The sequence below is a fragment of the Cajanus cajan genome, chromosome 10 (assembly GCF_000230855.2).
Source record: "Cajanus cajan strain Asha chromosome 10, NIPB_CcT2T_4, whole genome shotgun sequence".
Classification (NCBI taxonomy): Eukaryota; Viridiplantae; Streptophyta; class Magnoliopsida; order Fabales; family Fabaceae; genus Cajanus; species Cajanus cajan.
The window spans coordinates 41,894,498-41,915,383 of record NC_138526.1 but is presented as its reverse complement, the minus strand read 5'-3'; the positions used below and the strand labels follow the sequence as shown (position 1 = coordinate 41,915,383).

Below are 20,886 nucleotides of genomic sequence, written 5' to 3'. Positions count from 1 at the left end.
ACATAATATAAAATTATAACTTAGTGAATCGATAAAATATAAAGTTATTCACAATATAATAATTAATAAAAATTATATTAGTGTAATTTAATATTTTTTATCATGTATAAATAATATCTTAGAAATTAAAAATTTTCATTATGAATTTGACTAGCTATTTTGGGAGTATGAGATATACTCTCATATCATAGAACATGTGTTAAAATTTCTGGGAATTTCAATTAGTTTGTTTCGGATTTTGAATTTTGATTTTAAGGAACCAAGCCAAATTGATCCATCCAATTACTTTACTTTTTATTTTTGGTTATCAAATAAGGGACATTAGTAAAAGATAAAGAAGTGATAAATGATTCATTAAATTTTATTTTTGAAACCTGCTCATTCATTCGGTTTCAAAGGACAAAACTGAAATTTAAGTTTTTTTACTTTTCACTGTGAGTGTCTGTAACGAGCATAAGACTAAGGAGGGGAACCATCCCTCAAAAGCCGGCCCAAGAGGTTGGAGAACCTCCCGCCTTATAAGGCCTCCCTGGTAAGGAGACCTTCCCGATGTGGGACTTGTTACATTACCACCCCCTTCGAAAGCCAGCGTCCTCGATGGCTGCACTCCACGGTACTTCACTCACCGGTACTTCACTCGGCCCTTGCCGGTCAGAACCCTCCAGTGGTCAGAACCCTCCGTGGGTAGCCCTTCTCGATTTGGCTGGCTCTCAATGAAAGCACCATTGTAACGAGCATAAGACTAAGGAGGGGAACCATCCCTCAAAAGCCGGCCCAAGAGGTTGGAGAACCTCCCACCTTATAAAACCTCCCGCCTTATAAGGCCTCCCTGGTAAGGAGACCTTCCCGATGTGGGACTTGTTACAGTGTCTTTCATTCGAAAGTTAAGTATGAATTTTATATTAGAATTCTTATAGCATTGGTCATAATACTTACGCTTTCTTTGAATTTGAGAATGGAAAAGGGGAAGTGGAAAAGGAGGGATTTGAAGGGAAAGTGAGTGAAAAATGAGGTTGTTTGGATTAAGGGAAAGTGAGTGAAAAGTGTAGAGAAAGTTTGTGAAAGTTTGTGAGTGAATTGATTGATGTGATAGATAAAAATTTTAATTGATGATTTTGTAAAATCACTATTTTGCCCTTAGGTTAAAAAAAAGTTTATAATTATTATAATTAAAAGATAAATATAAAAATTTTAACTAAAAAAATAAATATAAAATCTTAATTTAAAAATAATTTAATTTAAATATTTGCTTTGAACTTATGATAAAATTAATTTAAAATTCTTCTTTAATTTTATTATTAGCATTTTTATAGTACAAATAAATAATATTATTATTTTAATAGGTATAATTTATTAAAAGAATAAATAATAATAACAATAATAATAATAAATATTAGAAAAATAATAAGAATCATAATAAATAATAATGATACTAATTATAATAAATAATAATATTAATAATAATGATAATAATAATAATATTTATAATAATAAATAATAATAACAAAATATATTATGATAATTATATTTTCTAACATTATTTTATTAATGTTTATGAAAGTGTTATTATTTTAATTTTATAAACATGTATTACTTTTTTTTATATTTTCACTTTTTGATGTCAATATTTAAATAATAGAATTTTCTTAATATAAAAAAAATGTACAATAAATTTTTGAAAACTAATTAATAAATTAAAAAAATTAATAAATCATTGACATAAATTAGAATGAAATGAACATACATTTGTTAATTGTACAAGTTAATTTTTACCAATTAAAAAATTAAGAAATTTTTAACATTACAAAGTAGGTGGGTAATAACATATTTGTAAAATGGAACAGAAAATACAATTCAGTCATCAATTAAGTAAAGAATAATTAAATATGACATAAAATAATAGAAATGAAAAATGTTGTAACTAAATAAAACATATTTAAAATTTTCATATCCAGAACGGCCCGTTCTAGGATTACAAATTAACCCACAACGGTCATGTGTGAAACGGCCCGTTCCTAAAGTGGAACGACCCATTCTGAGTTCGCATATTGCTCATAAAATCTAGTTTTGGAACGGGCTGTTCTCAGTTCGCCTGGAAGCGAAAATGTGTCACCATAATCGATTATGTGGCATGCATAATCGATTATGCTTCATTCCTACCCTCCCTCATGCATAAAGAAAAATGAAGCTTACCTACAATGACACAATTCTTACGTAGCTTTCATTTCTTTTCTTCGCAAAAGCGCGAGGAATGGCAACGCAGGTTCTCCCTCTTTTCTTCGCTCTTCTTTCCATACAAATCAGCAGAAACAAACGTGCACTTTCTTTGCCTTTCGTTCCTCATGAACAGCAGAAACAAACAGGGACTTAATTTGGATATTTTGTTATGTTTGAAATGTTGAGGATGACATATGATATATTTGTAGATTGTGATGTTGGATAGACTTAAATTTTATTTTAATGATATTTATTACTTTTTTTTTAATTTTAATGTTTTAAGTAGTACTTTATAAAATTGACAAATATGTATAAAATATTGAATAATTTAGGCATGAAAATATATTTTATTAGTTTTTTAATATGATTTTATTCTTTAATTTTACAGATAAATTTAATAAATAATTCAAACTAAACCAAATATGATTGAATTGAATTAGTTCAAATTAAAGTTTAATACAATTAAATTTGATCGGATTGGATTAAAATATATTTTTAATTCAATCCAATATAGTTTGTTCTCGTCTTGTCTCCAATCCTAATGATGTGTTTAGGAGAAGTGACTTAGTAGGGAATAGAGAAGAAAGATAGTGATTATCATGGAATTAAAAAAATGTGTGTTTAGAGAAAATGATTTAAATGAATTTGTAAGAAAATTGTAATGAGATCCATGTAAATTTAATTCCACTCTCTTAAGAATAGATTTGTGTAAATTTTTTCACAAAAAAAATACATACACAAGATTATTCATATACTATTATCTAAATTATTAGTTAGTAAAAGACAAAAATATAATTATTTAAATAATATATTTTATACATGAAAATTTAATTATATAAAATACATTTTTAAATACTAATTTTTCTATATTTCTCATCTAATTTCACTCTACTAAATAAATAAAAATTTTATACTTATTTCATATCTATCTCCTCTTAAATGAATTGTGAATTATTTTGTTTGATTCTCTACCATTCTTTCATTCTCCAAAGAAGCATCCGACCAGAAGTTGAGACAAGATCCGGAGAGCATGTGATGATCCCTTGCTCTTGGTGGCACAAAGTTAAAATAAAGTGAAAGAAGGGTTAGTTTCCAAACTTTGCGTGGAATTAACACATGGGAACTTAGTACTCTTCTTCTCTTGTGTAAGGAGTAATCACACTTTTTCTTTTTAACTTATGCATCAACAACACCCCTTCTTTTAGAGTGCAGATTCTTAACACATGATGAAGTCAGAGAATTTATAATTATTTATTTTGTAAATAGTTTTTTGGAGAAGGTGGAATTTGTCATTTTTACAAAATGATCATTGATTAGTAGGAACTATTTATTTTCAGATAGCATATTTATAAAATTCACCTTTTTATTTCTGTCAAACCACTTAGTTATATTTATTTTTTCAATTTTGTATCTGTCTATTCAAATTAAGAGATGACAATTTTGTAAAAGAATCATAACACAAAAACTTTCATAATATAGTTTAATTTCTATATATGTAATTCTTGTATAAAATATTTTTATGTTGTGACTTAATTAAAAATTAAATTATGCTGGGTATATGAATAATTTTAACTAATTGTTACAAATTAAAATTAACCATCTTACTGTGCATAACAATGAATAATAGTGTAATAAATCTTTATAATATTAGTATATTTAAATTAAAATTTATTATTATTAATGTAAAAGATTTATCGATTTTATTTATAATTAATTTCTGCTATGTAATTTAGATGACCACTTTAATATTTTCTATTTTCAATCACATTTTTTTTTCATGTTTTAGTTCCACTCAGTTTAATAAATTATTGTTTAATTAAATTTGAATCCACTATATATAGCTTCCTTAGTTACAAAGTTTTCTCAACTTACCACTCATGCTTTGCTTTACAAAATTTTGCACAAGATCATGTCTTGTCTCGAACCAAACCAATACTAATGTAATTTAGTACACATGTATTATTTTTTTTTATCATATTTGTGTAGTTTAATAATTTTTTCTCGAACTAAACCAGTACTAATTAAGCAATAAAAATGAAAATTAAGTCTGATATTCAAGTTAAAAATAGTAAAATTGAAAATGATGATTATGATAAAATTAAATATTTTAATGATAAAAATTAACATATCTACACAAGATAACCTAATCAATATAATTTATTAAAAATTTACAACCAAATAACATGAAATAACTTTAAAAAAGATTATTTACAAGATAAATTACTAAAAAATAATATTAAATAAGATATATTTATTGTAAATAATCTTAAAAATACTTTTGATATTTTAATAATTTGATGATAAAAAATAGAAAAACAATAACTATCTATTAGAGTATCATATTTTTAGTTCACTTGTAACCTTAAAAAATTTAGGGTGGTCGTGCAATCACAAACGACTTTGTGATAAGGTAATTGATGATGAATCATATATATGATTTGAAATCTCATTTGATGGAGCTAAATTAATTAATGTGTGAGTAGCCAAGTGTATGGAGAAAGGAAGAAAGAGTTGTGACATTGAAGGGTTACATAATGGAGTTGCATGCGAAAACAAAAACACGAGTCGAGGAATGTGTGTAATTATGTATATATGCAGTAAGCGAAGAACGAGTTTCTTCTGAGTTGTAGTTTGAACTTTCACGTAAAATCGCTTTCACAGAAGCTCCCATCAACACGAGAATTGACTGAGTTTAGAACACCCAAACACCGTTTGTTGGAGCCTTTTAGGTTCAAACGGGGGAGCCTCCAATCCATATACCATACGTGATACGTGTCACAACTTTCATTCTTCAACCTTACGTTTTTAGGCTAAGTTGTATAAAAAATCTATATAAAGAAAACATTTAAAATATTTTTCAAATCCAATATATCGATTTATTATTTAGATTTGGACATGGTGTTTGTTCATTTCTTCTAACGGATTTGGAATACTAAAATAGATCAATTCAGTTTATTTTAAAATTTAAAAGCTAATATATATATATATATATATATATATATATATATATATAAAAGCTATATTTACAATTTACAATTTTTTAATTCTTCTATCTCTATCATTAATTTTTTTGTAACAGAATTTTTTTGTTGATAGAAATCTTTAATTTTGTGAGACAAAATATTGTATCTCAATAATGGACATTGCATATAAGAATATTAAAGAAACATAAAATGTCAAAAAATTTAATTTAGAGTGATTTTAGCAATATATATAAATTTGAAAAAAGACACATAAAGTTAAATTAATATCTTTGTTACATCAATATAAAAAAAGGTAATGTTGTAAAACATATTAATAATTGAGACTAAAATGATTAAAAAATTACAAGTATAGAAACTAAAAAGATTAAAAAAAAAATAAGTATAGGAACTAAAGTTTTTAAGATTTATTTCTTGACAATTTTCTTGAAATAGATGTTGAAAAAGACAAAACTCATTTTGGTCATCTTTATTTTCTATGTCTTGATTCTTGAAAGAAAATAATCTCTAACTATTAGTTGAAGATATCTTTAAAAAAAAATCAAGATATGTGTGTAAATCAATTTTTCTATATTAAACACGAACTTCTATTTGCACCAAAATATTTTTAGGGAATTTTCTTTAACGAAAGTGTTTCTAGAAATTTTTTTAAACTTCTTACATAACTTAATTTTTATCCTATTTATATATGAATTAAATTTAATATTTTTAAAATAATTTGACAAGAGAATTTTTAGAACTTTTTCCAACTTATTATCTTATTCAATTTTTATTTACCATATTTATCTATAAATTAAATTTTAATAATTTTAAAATATATTATCAATAATTAAAATTATTTTATTTCATAATATAAATTATTTATTATAAACTTAAAATATAATTTGTATGTTTAAAAATATTTATTTACATATTCTTAATTATAATTTAATATTCAAATATAATATATTTGTATAAATAGTTTATTATTATAAACGTTTAGCTTATAAAATACTCATGCTAAAATATTAGTTAATTACAACCACAAACTTTACATTAAACTTAATGCTTATGATATAAAAAAATTTATTAGTGTAAGTGATTCAACATTTTTATTTTTTAATCAAACATTGAGTTTAATCTCCAATTTGAGAGGACCTTCAACTAGAAGTATTACTTTATTCTTATAGTGAGTCAATGTAGTTAGAAGGAGTTATATTTTTATTTATTAAAAAAAAATAGTGTGATCTAACAAACTAATTTAAGGCATATTTGTTTTAAATTAAAAAAAATCTTAAAAAGTGTCTTTCAAAAAATTAATTCTTTAAGAAGAAAATTTACTTCTTAAAAAATATTTTTTAAGAATAAAACAAAAATAAAACTGCTTATTTTTATTAAAAACAACATTTTTTAAGAATCAAATTTAAAACAAACAGGCTTGATGTAAAACTAAACACAATTCAAAATTTTATCCACAACTATGGCCAATAGAATTTGTAAAATTTGATTCTTTTATCCACTTGCAATCTTTGCAAGAAAAACTTAGACTTTTCAAGGCATACGATATGATTAACATCCTTGTCACATTTTCTAGCTTTAGCCCGCCACTACATGCATCAACCACCTTCTTGTAGGTCCTTTTCCTTTAACGAATGTCATTTTCTTTGGAGCAAAGTGGCATATATGCCATACAATAAAGCAATTTTCAAGACTTATTAATTTTCAGATAACAATCCAAACAAATAACTAATCAATTGCATTTGTTTGTTTTCTCTAGAACCTAATGCCTTGAAGAGTCGACAAGAGTATGTGGAGATTGGAATCTCTCTTGCTCAAGAAAATGAAGTTTCAGTTGGGCTATGTGGGCCAAGTCCAGCAAAAGTGCCTGGCCCATCTTGATGAAATCCTAATACACAAGTTGCTTGTTCAATGAGTAATTTTAGAGATACTTGCCTTTTCTCAACATGTGTTTTTGCTCCTCTTTGTTCTTCCCCTTTTCAATTTCATAGGTCAATAATGGCAGCCATTATCCTTTAGGCAACAAAAATGTGCATTGGTGAATGAACCTAACTTTGTACTTAAGGAAAGTTATGTGCTTTATGGCAGCAACTAATTTAAGAACTAATGGGGGATTAGGTGGTCATGTAAATATCACGTTAAATATGGATTTTTATCCAAAGAGGCATATCTTGGCTCATTATAAAACTCCTTCTTTTTTTAGCTAACTACCACCCAAAGATGTTCTCATCACTTGAAGCAAAACTTTGATTATTTAACACAAAAACAATTAAAAGTGAGAACATGTTGACGATAGCACGAGGTAATACACAAAAGGAGAAGGGCTATTTAATAGTTAATATTTAATTCTATGAACCTTATGAGTCTTGGAAAGTCATAAGAATTACTTTATATATAAAATTCAAACTTATTCATTGGATTTGGCTTCAATTTCACTGTTTCATATAAAGTACTTTAATTTGCTGTGCTTCATTGTGTTGTGGGTGTATAGCATGCCAAATTTTTAAATTAAAAAAATGGTAAAATAGTTTGTTCTTAGGAAAGAAAAAAGTAATTAATTCAAAAGAAATACTTTGAGCAATAACCCATTTTTTGTTTGACAAAGTCAAAGTTCTAATCAAAGATAATGTTTAAAATTTACGTGATACCAAAAATACAGTTAGAATTTGGAGATCAAATAAGCATTTGTAACAAATTTTCACGTAAATTGGTTCTTCTTTTTAAGTTAGTGGACGATGAAAAATAGCGAAGATAGAAAATCTTATAGTAACTTTCAATGATGGATATTTAATTCGTTCGATTTACTATTTATCCTTTTTTTTTTTCAATATGAATTTAGTGTTCACCCTTGAGATACGAGGTGTAAGGGAATGAATTCTCTTTAATGAGTAAAAAAATTGACCATGTAAGTATTACAATCTCATTATTTTTTAAAATCTTAATTTATCACATGCTTTCCTCTCTTCTCAAAACACATACCACACACAAATTAGAGAACATTGAGGGAGATTAGAGATAGAGATATGTCTTTTACTCCTTCCATTGTTAAACAACAACCTTAAACTCTATCATCGTCTATGGTCAATTAAATTGGAAGTTGAAAATTGCATGATTTATCTTAATTATTTGAGTCTGTGAAGGTGGAAAAAAATGTTGAGAAGAGGAAAAAATTCAGAATAACATAAGATCAAAAGAAGCATGAAAGACCCTTAGACACTGTGACAGGACACAAAATAAGCAAGAAAAGAAGCTAGCTAGCACAAGGGTAATTTAGTATTTTCAAATGTTTTTTGTAAAATGTGGGGTGTGAAAAAACCAAAAAATGGGTGATAATAACGGAAGGACTTATGATATATACACCTCTAAGTACACCTTTTTTTTTATAAAAAAATCTTAAAATATATTTAATATTTAATTTAATATTTTTTTTATTTTTTACATACATCTTTCTCTTTCTTTGTTTGACTCATGATATATATATATATTTATTAAGTACACCTCCTTTTCTTTTTTCTAATAAAAATAAATTCTTGAAATATCAACGTAAAAAAAAAGGGAAAATTAAAATTAAAAATAATAAGAATAAAAAATTAAAAATATTTATAAATTTAAAAAAAAATAATGTACTTATAATAAAAAATGATGTATATATCATGAACCTAACAGAAGCCATGAAGGTTGCATAGTGGAGCTTTATTGAAGGGTTGAAGCCCGTTAGTTTTTAATTTTTGAGCCTAAGCCCGTTAGAGTTTAATTAAACCTCAGGTGGTAACATTAGCCTTGGGACATTTTGGGCCAACTTTGGGTTTCACAGTACAGCTCCATCACACATCTAACATACACACACCCAATTTATTAGATTATTTACACTCATTTTATGTCTTATCTATATAAAACACATTGTTGTTTTATTATTATTATTATTATTACTGTTATAATATACATCGATACAAATTTTGTAACGTTTTATGTCTTAATTTTTTTTAAAAAATAAATAAATGTAATTTGTTTTCTTAATTATAAATAAAGGATATATAAAATTAGTGCAAAGTAAATCAGTTACATGCAATAGAAAACACATGCACATGTAACAGACAAATACAAGATGTTATATAAGAACATGTTATATAAGAACCAAACTCCGACGAAGTAATTGTCCACACATAAGACAATCTTTGGCAGAAGTAATTGTCCACACATAAGACAATCTTTGACAAATGCATGAAGGCCTAAACTTATCGCTACTAATGGCGCTTCCCACCTCCAGGGACATAATTAACACTTTTATCAGATCTTATGAACTAGTTATTGAATGGACCTTTGTTGCATAATTTGAGCATACGAGTGTAACTTTAAATTTTTACTTTTAAAAAAGCAAAAAACAACAACAGAAGATATATGATACATCCAAGATATTTATCATTAATGATAGAGTATTTGAAATCCTCAATAATGATATATAGAAATACTATATCTAAACTTAGGAATTGAACAAAAATAAGCTACATTCAGTGCTTCATACATAATTGATCCAAACTACTTCAAATGCTACTCTATTTGGAGATTCTCATTTGAATGATCAACTAAGGCTTCTTTTTTTTTTTCAAGCTGAGAAAAAAGGGTGGAGGAGGGCATTTTGAAAATAGGATATTTGATATCATAGAAAAGTAAATGTGGTAACATAATGGGTATTGAGGGGGCATTGAATCATTGTTGCAATAGAACATCTCAATCTTCTTTATACGGACTAAGAAGTGGATGTAAAATCTTATAGGGTTGGTTGTGTTACTTGTGTATCTACACAATTTGGAGTCTGGTTGCATACAAGCTTATAAGTACTTTTGAAAGTTTATTTATCGAAAGTAAAGAATTTTTTTCGGTAGGAAAACTCTCAAAAACACTTATAACTTGTATTTAAACATGTTCATAATCATCCTAGTAATTAGAGAAGCTCCCACTCAGGTTCAGAGATATCAGGAAGCGGTAATTTCTTATGATCATCATGAAAAGTTGGACATGAATTCTCTGCACAATCACCCTTTCCTTTTTCATTACTCCCATGAAATATTGCAAGCTTCTCATACTCTTGCCTTCTTGCAGCCTTCTTGGATAAAGAAAAGGGTTGCCACTTCTTGTTCTTCAAACATGAGAAAAAAGAAAAAACAAGTTAGAGCATAATATGCTCCGGAAAAAGGAGGGAGGGGAAGAAGTATGTGTACCTTGCTAGTTATTAGATTGCTCCCTGCATTGGGAACTGCTTGAAGTTCATCTCTAGTCACCAAAACACAAGTTTCCTCAAGCTTCTGCTCATCATCTAGTTGCATGGTTTTATGGCCTTGCTTTATGCAAGTGCCAATCTTAGGCACATCCAAACCCCATGTTTCTGTAATTTCTTAAACAGTCAAAAGCGTCGGTTACCATGAGCTTAGATAAGAAACATCAAGGAAATGAATGACTACACATTATTACCATGACATAGGGAGTACCCACAGACTTTTTTTTTTTGTCTAATACTTGAAAACAAATTCTACTCATAACAAGCTTTAGAGTTATTGAATCTAGATACACCAATGAGAACTTTAAAACATACAAAATATACCGATCTTAACCAAAATCAAATAGTTATGTGCAATGGTGCAAGAAACCATTTCTGGGGAATGGGAAAGTTCTCTATATATTCCATAAAATAATTTAATTTTTATTCACAATAGATGTCAACCGTGCCACTTAATAATAAAAACATTTTCTTTCCTATTGAACAATAGGCTATAGATAGAGTTACGAATGTGCAAAACAGGCCCAAATCCAAACGCACTATTATTCCTCTAGCATGGATGAAGGACTTTATCTAGTCCAATGGCCCAATTTACATTCCTATGTTTTCGATACTTTAGAATAATATCCATCCTACATGTGTATGTATGTAGTCCATTAGATCTTTTCTATGGAACTGTAATGAAGGGAAAATATTTTCCTGAATTAACTTATCTTTTCTTAGTTAATACTCGTGTAGTCCTAGTTCTCATTAATTCACCCCTATCATTAAGTATAACAGACATGTTAGGAAAACTTCATCACATCCCCTACATCTTAAATCATTGTTCTGAAGTCACAATTACAACCATATGGGGATGTCTCAACAATTTATTCTCATGTACCTTTTTGTAAAATGAGACCAAAGCAGCCAGCACTGAATACATACTAAACTCTGAAAGTACTTCTAAAATGGTATGCAGAAATACATAAACAGAGCAATTACTTCATATTGATTTGAGTTGACACCTGAATTCAATAAGTACATTAGAATAATCTGAATTCTGAATTAATACCTGGATGAGATACAAGGATTTTGTGGTAAGAAAAAGCATAGTTGTTGGGCTGAATTGTTCTAACCATCGTGACCCCTGGCAAAAAAAAAAATACAATTGTTACAGTTCTCCTAAAAAAGAAACAAGTTACCAACCAGAAATAATGAAACTATATCCAAGAGACACTCTCCAAATAGGACACTGGAAGAATATGAATTACTAGGTATCTCTTTCTCTTTAGCTGATTCAGCCAACACCAGAAGACCGGGGATTTCTTCAGTACTTGCTTTTTCAATTTCATTGCAACAGTCAGCTACAGAGGTAATTGTTGCTACTTTCGCAGAGGCTGACTTTGAAACAGTGACTGCATGATTTGGATTTAGCCTGGAAAGTTCATATGATTGTGATGTTCTGCATTTATCTAGTTCTGATGATGAAGAAATTTCACTAACTGTCTTGGATGCAGGCATATTTTTATTTTGATGATTTTCATCACCGTCAAGGTCTGATTTAATCTCAATGCTACCAACATATTGTCTTGCATGTGAAATAAAAGTATTCTCTTTGACAGAATTGTAAGAACTTGACATGAACATAGCATCAGAATCACAGGATTCAGCATGGACTACATCATTATCAACACCATGAGTGATCTTTAAATCAGCAGCTGTTTGGTTGGTATCAGCCTTTATAGTTACTTTCTTGCAACCTTGAAATGACTTCTTAGGGAGACCAGCATCAGTATATTGATCTATAGGCAACTCAGAGGCTGATGTTTCGTCCAAATGACATGAAGTTAGAGGAAGTAAATCTTGCATGACTTCTGAATAGATCTTCTTAACACTTTCCCCAACAGTCTGCATCTGATTCCCAATGTACTTAATAGTTTCTTATCCCCAAAAAAGGGAAACAAAAAATATAGGATTATAGTCTACTATTGATGTAAATCAATTGCAGGCCTGGAACTATCAGTCCCAAAACAACAGTTCATCCAGGCTAGTGCTAAACTACACAATTGAAATTATATATAAAAGGAATTTTAGAAAGGTTATCATAGATTACCATAAATACCAAGACAAATTTAAGAATAGTTGCTCTCGTGATTCAACTCAAAGTGTAATAATATATATGGCAACTAAATAACAAGAACTATAGGTAAAACACTTGGGACATATAAGTCAAAGATGAAGAGATGCATCTCTATTAATAGCAGTAAAAGAATTAAGATTATAATATTATGTTTTCAATGACATTTATAGCAAGTATTTGGCATGTCCAGTTGGGGGTAATTTCAGTTACCTTCCCTCAATTGAAACTTAAACAAGCATAGGATAGGTTAAGGATAAATGACGACAAAAATATACCTCAAACACTGCATCTTCCACCTCCACATAAATATCCTCAAACTTCTGGAATATGTTTCCAATCCAAGTTATGCCTTTTACGTCCATAGCCATCGCAATAACTTCCTTGTTGAACAGTAGCTAGAGTTGTCCTTGTATGTCCAATATGAGAAAGGATAAAAATTTGAATGTGAAGGTGGCTCTAGTTCTACCTGACTATCTGGCAACAAATCACAGGAGAAAAAAGATCAAAACAGAGCCTCAAACGATGGTGGTAATTTCTATAGGCCTAAAACTAAATGTATATTGATCAGAGGCTGATATTATATTACAAAAGCATAAAATGGAGTGCAGATAAATTCCATCCCATCACATTTTTATAAAATAAATCAATAAACAACCGAATTGATTCTTACCTAATGCCAAATTCTACCCCAACCCTTCACAGTCCTAATTAATAACCACCTATAAAAATCATGACTATTCCATAATTTTGTCTTCAAAATCATACTATATACTAATATACCCTTTAAGTAATTTACTGCATACAATTGACAATACTTTTAATTATTTTCTCATAAACAAAACAGTATGCAAACTCCAACTTAACCTAATCAAAATTACCACCAAACAAGGAAAGAATATGAATTTGCCAAAGGTAAAATTAAATCTCACCCCAATAACAATAAATAATAAAATATATAAACAAAAGGCAAACTTGTAGCCAGAAAACAAAATCTACTTAAAATATTACTCAAACAAGAAGTGACAGCACAGAAGAGTTTACTTATTTGCAATACACACAGAAAAGCCCAGTGAACAACGTGTAACTGAAGAAGTCATGAGAAGGATGAAGTCGTGAAAAGGCTAAAGAAGTAAAATTGAAGAGAAATTGTAACAAAGAAGAGAGAGAGAGAGCATATAGGTCAGTCAGCTCCGCTGAGTCTTACATTTGACATGTGGATTCCTATTCGTACATGAATTTTTGATCATTGTTGTTCACTTTATCGGTGTGTGGGCCCCATCATCCATTTTTTTTTGCACCCACCATGACTATTACCTTTTTGTACTACTATTTTGTTTTATTCAGTGCCTTTATAATATCAGCACTATTTTCAGTACTTTGTCTGTTTTTTTTGGTATTTAGATTTGTTTATCTAAAATGCAATTTTTCAAATTACAGATGACATTAGAATTGGTTCGTCGCCAAAACAAATTATAAAGAGATTATCAGATAATCGTTTTATCGAAACTATGTGTTTTTTCCTCTATCAAGGATATATTAGTGGGAGATTGAATGTATAGTTGCAAAATGGGCATAATTTTGAATTTCTTAACAAAGAAAGATAAAGTAATTATCTTCATTCATTAATGGAAGATCATCCAGCTAGTTTCGAATTTGACTTTATGCAAATTTCTTAACGAAGTTTGCTAAATAACTAACCTTTCAAGAATAATAAACTTGCTCTTCAAATTTTTTAACCAATATTCCAACAAACATAACGAATTTCTAGAAACATACCTCCTATTTAATAAATTTTTCCTAAGTTCAAAATATCTTTAACATAATAAAAAAATCATTCAAATCAAAGAATATCCAAAACATAATAAAAACATATTCTCCTAGCGGCCATGTAACTATGTATCACTTCAATCGATGACAAGTTAATTTTTTATTTAATCACACAAATTTCTGTGTTCACTTCTTCCTATTCTAGATCATCCACCATACAAGGAACAAATCAACAAGTCATCAACGCTTAATCTGGTTCATTCATCATAACAGCAATTATGATATCGACAAAGCTATGAACCCGGTTTAGGATGTACTACTAAATAACTACTTAGGAATCTCAACTCAGAAATATAAACAAAGCATAAAACTGAAATTAAGTGACTCAAGAAGGAAAAACTCTCGTAGTAGTAGCCCGTAGTGCAACCAAAACAACCACCGATTACTAAGCATATAGGTTGATTCTTTAATGATATTTTGTTGGCTATGTAGGATATACTTTCTCCTGTCTGGAAGGACATAATTGAATCTCCAAGCTGAATCAGCAGTCTTTGGTATATACCAGATGTACAAGGAGTGAATAATTTTGCATGTTTTCTATTCATCAGAGACAAACCACATGATGAATAATGGATAGCTTATGTGCTTAACCAGCTGCTTGGAAATCGCCAAAATCATCATCTGGTACATCCTGTGTGCTTTGAGTTTCAGGAGAATTTTCATGGTCTCTGTCTTTGACTGTTTTGGGTGTCTCAACTTTAGATGTTTTCTCAAGGCTAAGTTTTGTAGGTGAGTCTGTTGGAGACTTCTGCGCTGCAATAACCGGTGAAAGGGGTGCTGGAGGAGGTGGTGGTAACTTGATACTAGGTACAGGTAAAAGTTTTTTTCCAGTCTTTTCTTCTGGGGAGTTGTTCAGACCCTGCTCAAAAAACTTCGACTTAATGCTGCGGCCACTTTTCTGCAGGCAACAAATAGGAGTTAATGACGATAAGGTGCTGAAAAAAGAAAAAAGCGCCATTCACTAGAGGAAAATGCAGATTTCCATACATTGTTCTTAAGTTGCAGCACAAGAGTCTCTCCTTCTTTCAGACTGTAATCAACAGAGGAAGTATGCTGGTAATGTTGTTCCATCTCTTCAGCAGTTTTCTTTTTGTTCAGATATCTTTATAAAATTTAGGAAAAGACACGCTTTCCATTTGTGAAAAAAAGCACAAGGACCTTCATTCGTCCTCTATGATAAAATCTAATAAAATATATTTGATGGAGGATACTTCATATGATCATGTAAGGCAGCTTGGAAGTCATAAGCCTCTGTTCTTTCTCGGAATCCTAAACCAATAAAAGCATGTCGAAGACGACCATCTACATGATTCTCAAGTAATAAAGACCAAACTTCATCAGTGATAAGAAATAGAGTGCAGCAAAATAACCAAAAAAGAAAATGCATTTGATAACAGGGGACCAAAAGTTAACAGTTTTCCCAGCTTGAAATGTCCAAAACAAAAAAGAGGTATAAAGTACTTAAAAGTAAATTTCTTCGTGCTAAAATGTAGTGCTAATACCACATGAGAGGAAGTGGGAATAGTATTAGACGGAACAGAGCAACTATGGCTGTGGAGCAGAGAATATCGGACTATGGAAGATAGTAAAAGCACATTTGGCACCAAAGGATCAAAGAAATAGTTTCCTCGTATTGTATTGTATTGTATTGCAACATAGTTTTCTAATCCTACATACCAATACATACGAGTAGGAGAATACCAAGAATATGATATTAGCACAATCATATTCTTATAATTTGGACAATCAGTGCAAATGAGCCAAGATTACGACCACTTGGTCATAAAGGTCGAGAATTGGAATTTTTAGATGATTTGTGCAGTGCAAATACAATATGTGCAAAAACATAAAGATTCTGAAGTTAGGAATATTTTTGGTTGCAAAACACTGTTTGCTATTTTATTCAGAAAGACTAAAAGGGAAACAGTAAAAACTACAGTTTCCTATTTCAGTCTCAAACAAAAGAATGAATTTGATACATTTTGTCCTTATGGAATCCACCCCCATCTGGAGTTGTTTAGAAAATTCAAGGATTAAATAAATATTGAAAGAACGTATTGTACTAGGGCCAAAGAGGATCAAATTAATCATATAGCTTACAAGTTTCCAAAAGCTTTCACCAGCATTCAGTTTATAGAAGGTAAACTACATGCGTTTCATTTATGATGATGGCCAACAGTAATGCAATGTTCATAACACTTCACCAGCAATATCACAGATTTGGTGGGTATATTATTGGATTGAGTTTTTCGCTCTGCCACATTCGAACGTACAGTCCTTGTGCCTTCTTTGTTTACTCTGTCAAGATAAACTTTGTATCTTGGCAGGTACAAGGGAAAAGTTGATAATGTTTGAACTTTGAACAAGGAGTAATTAACATAACCAAATTAATTTAGATATTGGGAAAAACCCAAGTCCCACATCGACTAGAGATTAGGCAATTGAATAGTATATAAGTGGAAAGCAACCCTTACCTTACAAGCCGGTTTTGTAGGGTTGAGTTAGGCTTAATCCACTATTCTAACATGGTATCAGAGCCATTTAGATCTACTTTAAAAATGGGCCACCCACCATTGATGCATGTCTCACAGGCATGAGGGGGTGTATTGGGAAAAACCCAAGTCCCGCCAATCCTAGATCATTAAAAAGGGCCACCCACCATTTATCCACGTACCAAGCCCAATAGTGCTGGACGTGAGGGGGTGTATTGGGAAAAACCCAAGTCCCACATCGACTAGAGATTAGGCAATTGAATAGTATATAAGTGGAAAGCAACCCTTACCTTACAAGCCGGTTTTGTAGGGTTGAGTTAGGCTTAATCCACTATTCTAACAGATAGCAACTGTTAAAATAATTATACTGCTACAATTAGAGGAGCATGATCTGTTGTTCTTTTTTTTTGTAATGTTTGTCCTGATACCAAATCAAGAAAACCTGGTGTACACTTATTTTAGAGGATTAATATACTATAAATTATTAATAAGAGTCCCAACCAAACACACACTCCTTGTTATAGCAAGAATTATTATCATATTCATTTTGTTAACCATTGACCAAGATATGAATAATTAAGGTAGTCTTTTGAGATTACTATTGGTTCATGACAACATTTTCCATTTGTGAAAGTCTTTTTAACTCTACATTACACTCTTTATTATAGTGTGAATAATTTATATCTTTATAAATGATTTTACTTTGTAATAGCATGAATCATTGATATATATACCCCCCTTATCAAATAATTTTTAATTTTTTAATTACTATTTTCTGTAGAGAATTTCACCTAAGTGTTTTAAGAGGACTTGACATTATTCTTTATGCATACATTATAAGCTTTTGTTGTCTAGGAGCTAATATGCAACATTCTTAAGGAATTCCACCATCTATAACTGCACTGTATAATGAGATTATATATCTATCATTGCTATATTCAACCTGATAGATTATCCATTCACTGTGGAAGAAATGGAAAGCACAGAGACAAAGATAGCCAGGTTTTCAAGTTGTCGTGGGGTAGCATTTGAAATCAGTCCCAATAGAAACAACCCCTTTGCAATTGGATCACCAACAAAGCAGGAACGAATTGGAACTTGGCTTTGGCTTCCATGGACGCGAACCAATTCATTCAAAGTTCTTCCTCAGCCCCATACAATTAGTCCAACTCAGAGCAGGACCAGAAGTCCCTTCTGTGACATTGATATTGATGCCAGTGATGTTGTAGAGTTCATAGCAGAAGTTTAAGATATAGAAAAGGCGGATAAAGCTAATGTGGTTACAGTGAAAAAGCTACTTCCCAAAACTGATCCTTCAAGGAGGTCAAGGCTGTCCATATTTCTTCTTGATCAAGGGTTTGCATTCTACAAAGGGCATTTTATGGTTTGCATGGCCTTGAATATGATGGCATTAGCTCTTCCTGCTGCAGGGTATTTCCCATATGCCAAGAAAAAAGCTGCACTGTTCTCTATTGGGAATATTCTAGCTCTAACACTATGTAGAAGCAAGGCAGTTTTGAGAGTCAAATTCTTGATAACAACAAAATCAATTGATTACAACTAAAAATAAGTTGCTTGCCATATACTTTGATGCAAGCTGAGTTTTTAGTTCAACTATTTTCTTCCAAGAGGAATAGAAACTAATTTAAAAACATTTCACAACATTATTCCACAATTTGGCAAACCAAACAGGTTCTCATGTCATTTTATGTCCTTCCTTTACAATTCCTACCCTACTACCCATCACATGGATGATAAGACAATTAAGAGACGAAAAGCATTAAAGAAATATGTAGATATAATGACTCACCTATGTTCTCTTCTATACGAAGAACAAAGTATCTGCAGAATATAGGTATAAATAGTTAAGCCTCCAGAAGTACAAAAGGTATGACAACGAGCAACTTAAACTATCTACAGTCATGGAAAACCACCTGCTGCTGTCAATAACAGGTTCTACAGGATGCGGCTCTCCATTTCTTAAAAAAGCCCGAGCATATAATTCACCTAGTTGTATATATTTATCTTAGTAATAAAAAATAAAAAATAAAGAAAAATCTAAGAGTATAAGATATTTAAAGAAGACTGAATGTGATCTTACCCGTGCTCTTATCTTCGAGTCTTATGATGCATTCTTCTCCCTTGCTAATGACTTTCAATATCCCTTCCCATGCCCATTTGTTGACATCCCACTCATCGGCCCTGAAATGAATTTCACGGATGTAAATATTGGCCAATCACACACTTTGTAGCAATCAAAATAAAAATAAAAAAAGTCATTAATCTGTCAACCAAATCCTTCACAAAGAACACATTTCAACAAAGGTAATGAAAGCCACAAGATAATTAAAATTTTAAATCATAACAAATGTACTAAACAGATCTAACATCCTTCCTTAGACTTGAATAGGACAACTTATTTACAAAGGTAGAGAGATGCACTAAACAGATCACAGGCACAACAGATCAGTTGATCACAAACCTGTATGAAGCTGCACTCATTCTTGGAGGTATCTGCAAAAATATTAGAAACCCATTATTAGCTGGACACCAAGAAAATTTTCAAATTCAACCGACCCATCTAACAGCTAATAAGAGCAAATTCAACTTTCGATCAAAAAAACAGAAAGCAACATTCAATGCCACCATAGTTTTTTCACAAGCCTATTATGAAACTTGACCAATTGTGCCCCCATTCAGTTGTAAATTGAATTCCCACGTTCCTCTCAAAATCCATTGCCCAAAATCAAATTTTGAGACAAACCCACAAACCGAAACTTGCGAGACTTACTATGTAGACGTAACACTCGGGCACTTGAAAGAGAACGAGCTCAAGGGGTTCGGCGTCTTCGGTTTCGCCGCCACTTTTCTGAACATGCGGTTCGTTCTCCTCCTTCTCCATGATTCGGAGGCAGAGAAAGATCGCAAATTAGGTGGCTGAGAATTAAGAGGCAGAAGAAATGTGATCTGGGTCTGAAGGAGGTGAGGATTTGGGGAAGAACTTTGCCAATCCAATTTCGAAGAATTAGGGTTTGGTTGATTAGTTTTTTTTTTTTTTGGTGTTGAAGAGAGAGAAAGAGTGAGTGATGGGAAGGTTTGTCTCTGTCTCCTTCGTTCTCAGGAAGGAGATGACGCTGCACTGAAACGGTTCTGCATCAGATGAATGAGCACCGTCAGATTCGCACAGCTCTGGGATCGAACGGTGTGTGATGGGTTTTGAACTGGAGCAGTGTTTGCTTTGTTTTCAAGTCATTAGAAAAATAAATCTAATAACTAATATTATTATTAAGTTATTCTTATTATTAGCTTCAAAATGCTGAGTGAGAGGATAAAGGGGAATATGCTGTACAAAATTTGGAGTTTATACGCTACAAATTCAATTTCATCATAGGTTTTCCAATGTGTGTATAAGTGCAACTTTAACTGTCAGATTTATTTAATTTGCTTTATTTTATTTTATTTACAACTCTTGCTAATGTAATTTTACAAAATTTACTTAATAGATTTCACAAATTCTCCCATAGTTTTAACTTTTATTTTTATTCTAAAAATCAGTTTTATTTATTTTTAAAATAATAGTTTTTTCCTCTTTGAGCTTCTTTTCTACCATTTCTTCTTCCTCTTTCTATTTTTTTTCTTTCTTATTTTCCTTTTTTTCCTAATGTTGCCCTCGTCCCTTCTTATTGTCCTTTCTTATAGGTAAAAGTTTTCAAAATATGCAACCATGAATTAGGTGTATTTAATTAAAGAAAGTTAAATATACATATTATTATAAACATATAATTAGGTGTATTTAATATTTTTTTAAACCCTAAACCCTAAACCGTAATACTATTTTAGAGGACAGAGTGAGTAGAAGAGAGACTTTACTACCATGCAAAACTTCTACTTCAGACACTCAACCCGCCTTCCTAAACACCTCCTTATCTTTACCTAACCATGTCTCTAGAACCCTAGCACCAAAGATTGAAAACT

The 20,886-nt window shown here is 30.5% G+C and overlaps 2 protein-coding genes across 6 annotated transcripts; both read right to left on the bottom strand.

The window, feature by feature from the left end:
* Positions 1-9,594: 9,594 nt before the first annotated feature.
* Positions 9,595-13,790, bottom strand: LOC109810402 (uncharacterized). Of its 5 annotated transcripts, none has more exons than XM_020373859.3 (6): positions 13,634-13,790; positions 12,868-13,066; positions 11,724-12,366; positions 11,525-11,599; positions 10,415-10,587; positions 9,595-10,332 (listed from the first exon to the last, which is right to left on the bottom strand). In XM_020373859.3, the coding sequence occupies exons 2-6, from the start codon at positions 12,958-12,960 to the stop codon at positions 10,138-10,140; spliced, it is 1,179 nt and encodes a 392-aa protein (XP_020229448.1). In that variant the 5' UTR covers positions 12,961-13,066; positions 13,634-13,790; the 3' UTR covers positions 9,595-10,137. The 5 variants fall into 5 exon arrangements, with proteins under 5 accessions (XP_020229448.1, XP_020229452.1, XP_020229451.1 ...); XM_020373863.3 differs by having other exon boundaries at positions 10,415-10,578; XM_020373862.3 differs by having other exon boundaries at positions 11,724-12,360.
* Positions 13,791-14,489: 699 nt separating this feature from the next.
* LOC109810404 (Adaptin ear-binding coat-associated protein 1 NECAP-1) lies at positions 14,490-20,032 on the bottom strand. Its single transcript, XM_020373865.3, has 8 exons — positions 19,703-20,032; positions 19,394-19,425; positions 19,013-19,113; positions 18,846-18,918; positions 18,722-18,753; positions 15,631-15,721; positions 15,407-15,521; positions 14,490-15,317 (listed from the first exon to the last, which is right to left on the bottom strand). Exons 1-8 carry the CDS (start codon positions 19,811-19,813, stop codon positions 15,006-15,008), a joined length of 867 nt encoding a protein of 288 aa, XP_020229454.1. The 5' UTR covers positions 19,814-20,032; the 3' UTR covers positions 14,490-15,005.
* Positions 20,033-20,886: the final 854 nt, after the last annotated feature.

What these genes read in the sequence shown, in the direction of transcription:
- LOC109810402 (XM_020373859.3), bottom strand. Translation starts at nt 12,960, where the DNA reads ATGGCTATGGACGTAAAAGGCATAACTTGGATTGGAAACATATTCCAG. An exon ending in TAAAGAGAAAGAGATACCTA is followed by an intron (nt 11,600 to 11,723) that starts GTAATTCATATT and finishes TTTTTTTGCCAG; the next exon opens with GGGTCACGATGGTTAGAACA. An exon ending in AATCCTTGTATCTCATCCAG is followed by an intron (nt 10,588 to 11,524) that starts GTATTAATTCAG and finishes TGACTGTTTAAG; the next exon opens with AAATTACAGAAACATGGGGT.
- LOC109810404 (XM_020373865.3), bottom strand. Translation starts at nt 19,813, where the DNA reads ATGGAGAAGGAGGAGAACGAACCGCATGTTCAGAAAAGTGGCGGCGAA. An exon ending in CCGAGTGTTACGTCTACATA is followed by an intron (nt 19,426 to 19,702) that starts GTAAGTCTCGCA and finishes ATATTTTTGCAG; the next exon opens with ATACCTCCAAGAATGAGTGC. An exon ending in ATGAGTGCAGCTTCATACAG is followed by an intron (nt 19,114 to 19,393) that starts GTTTGTGATCAA and finishes AATTCATTTCAG; the next exon opens with GGCCGATGAGTGGGATGTCA.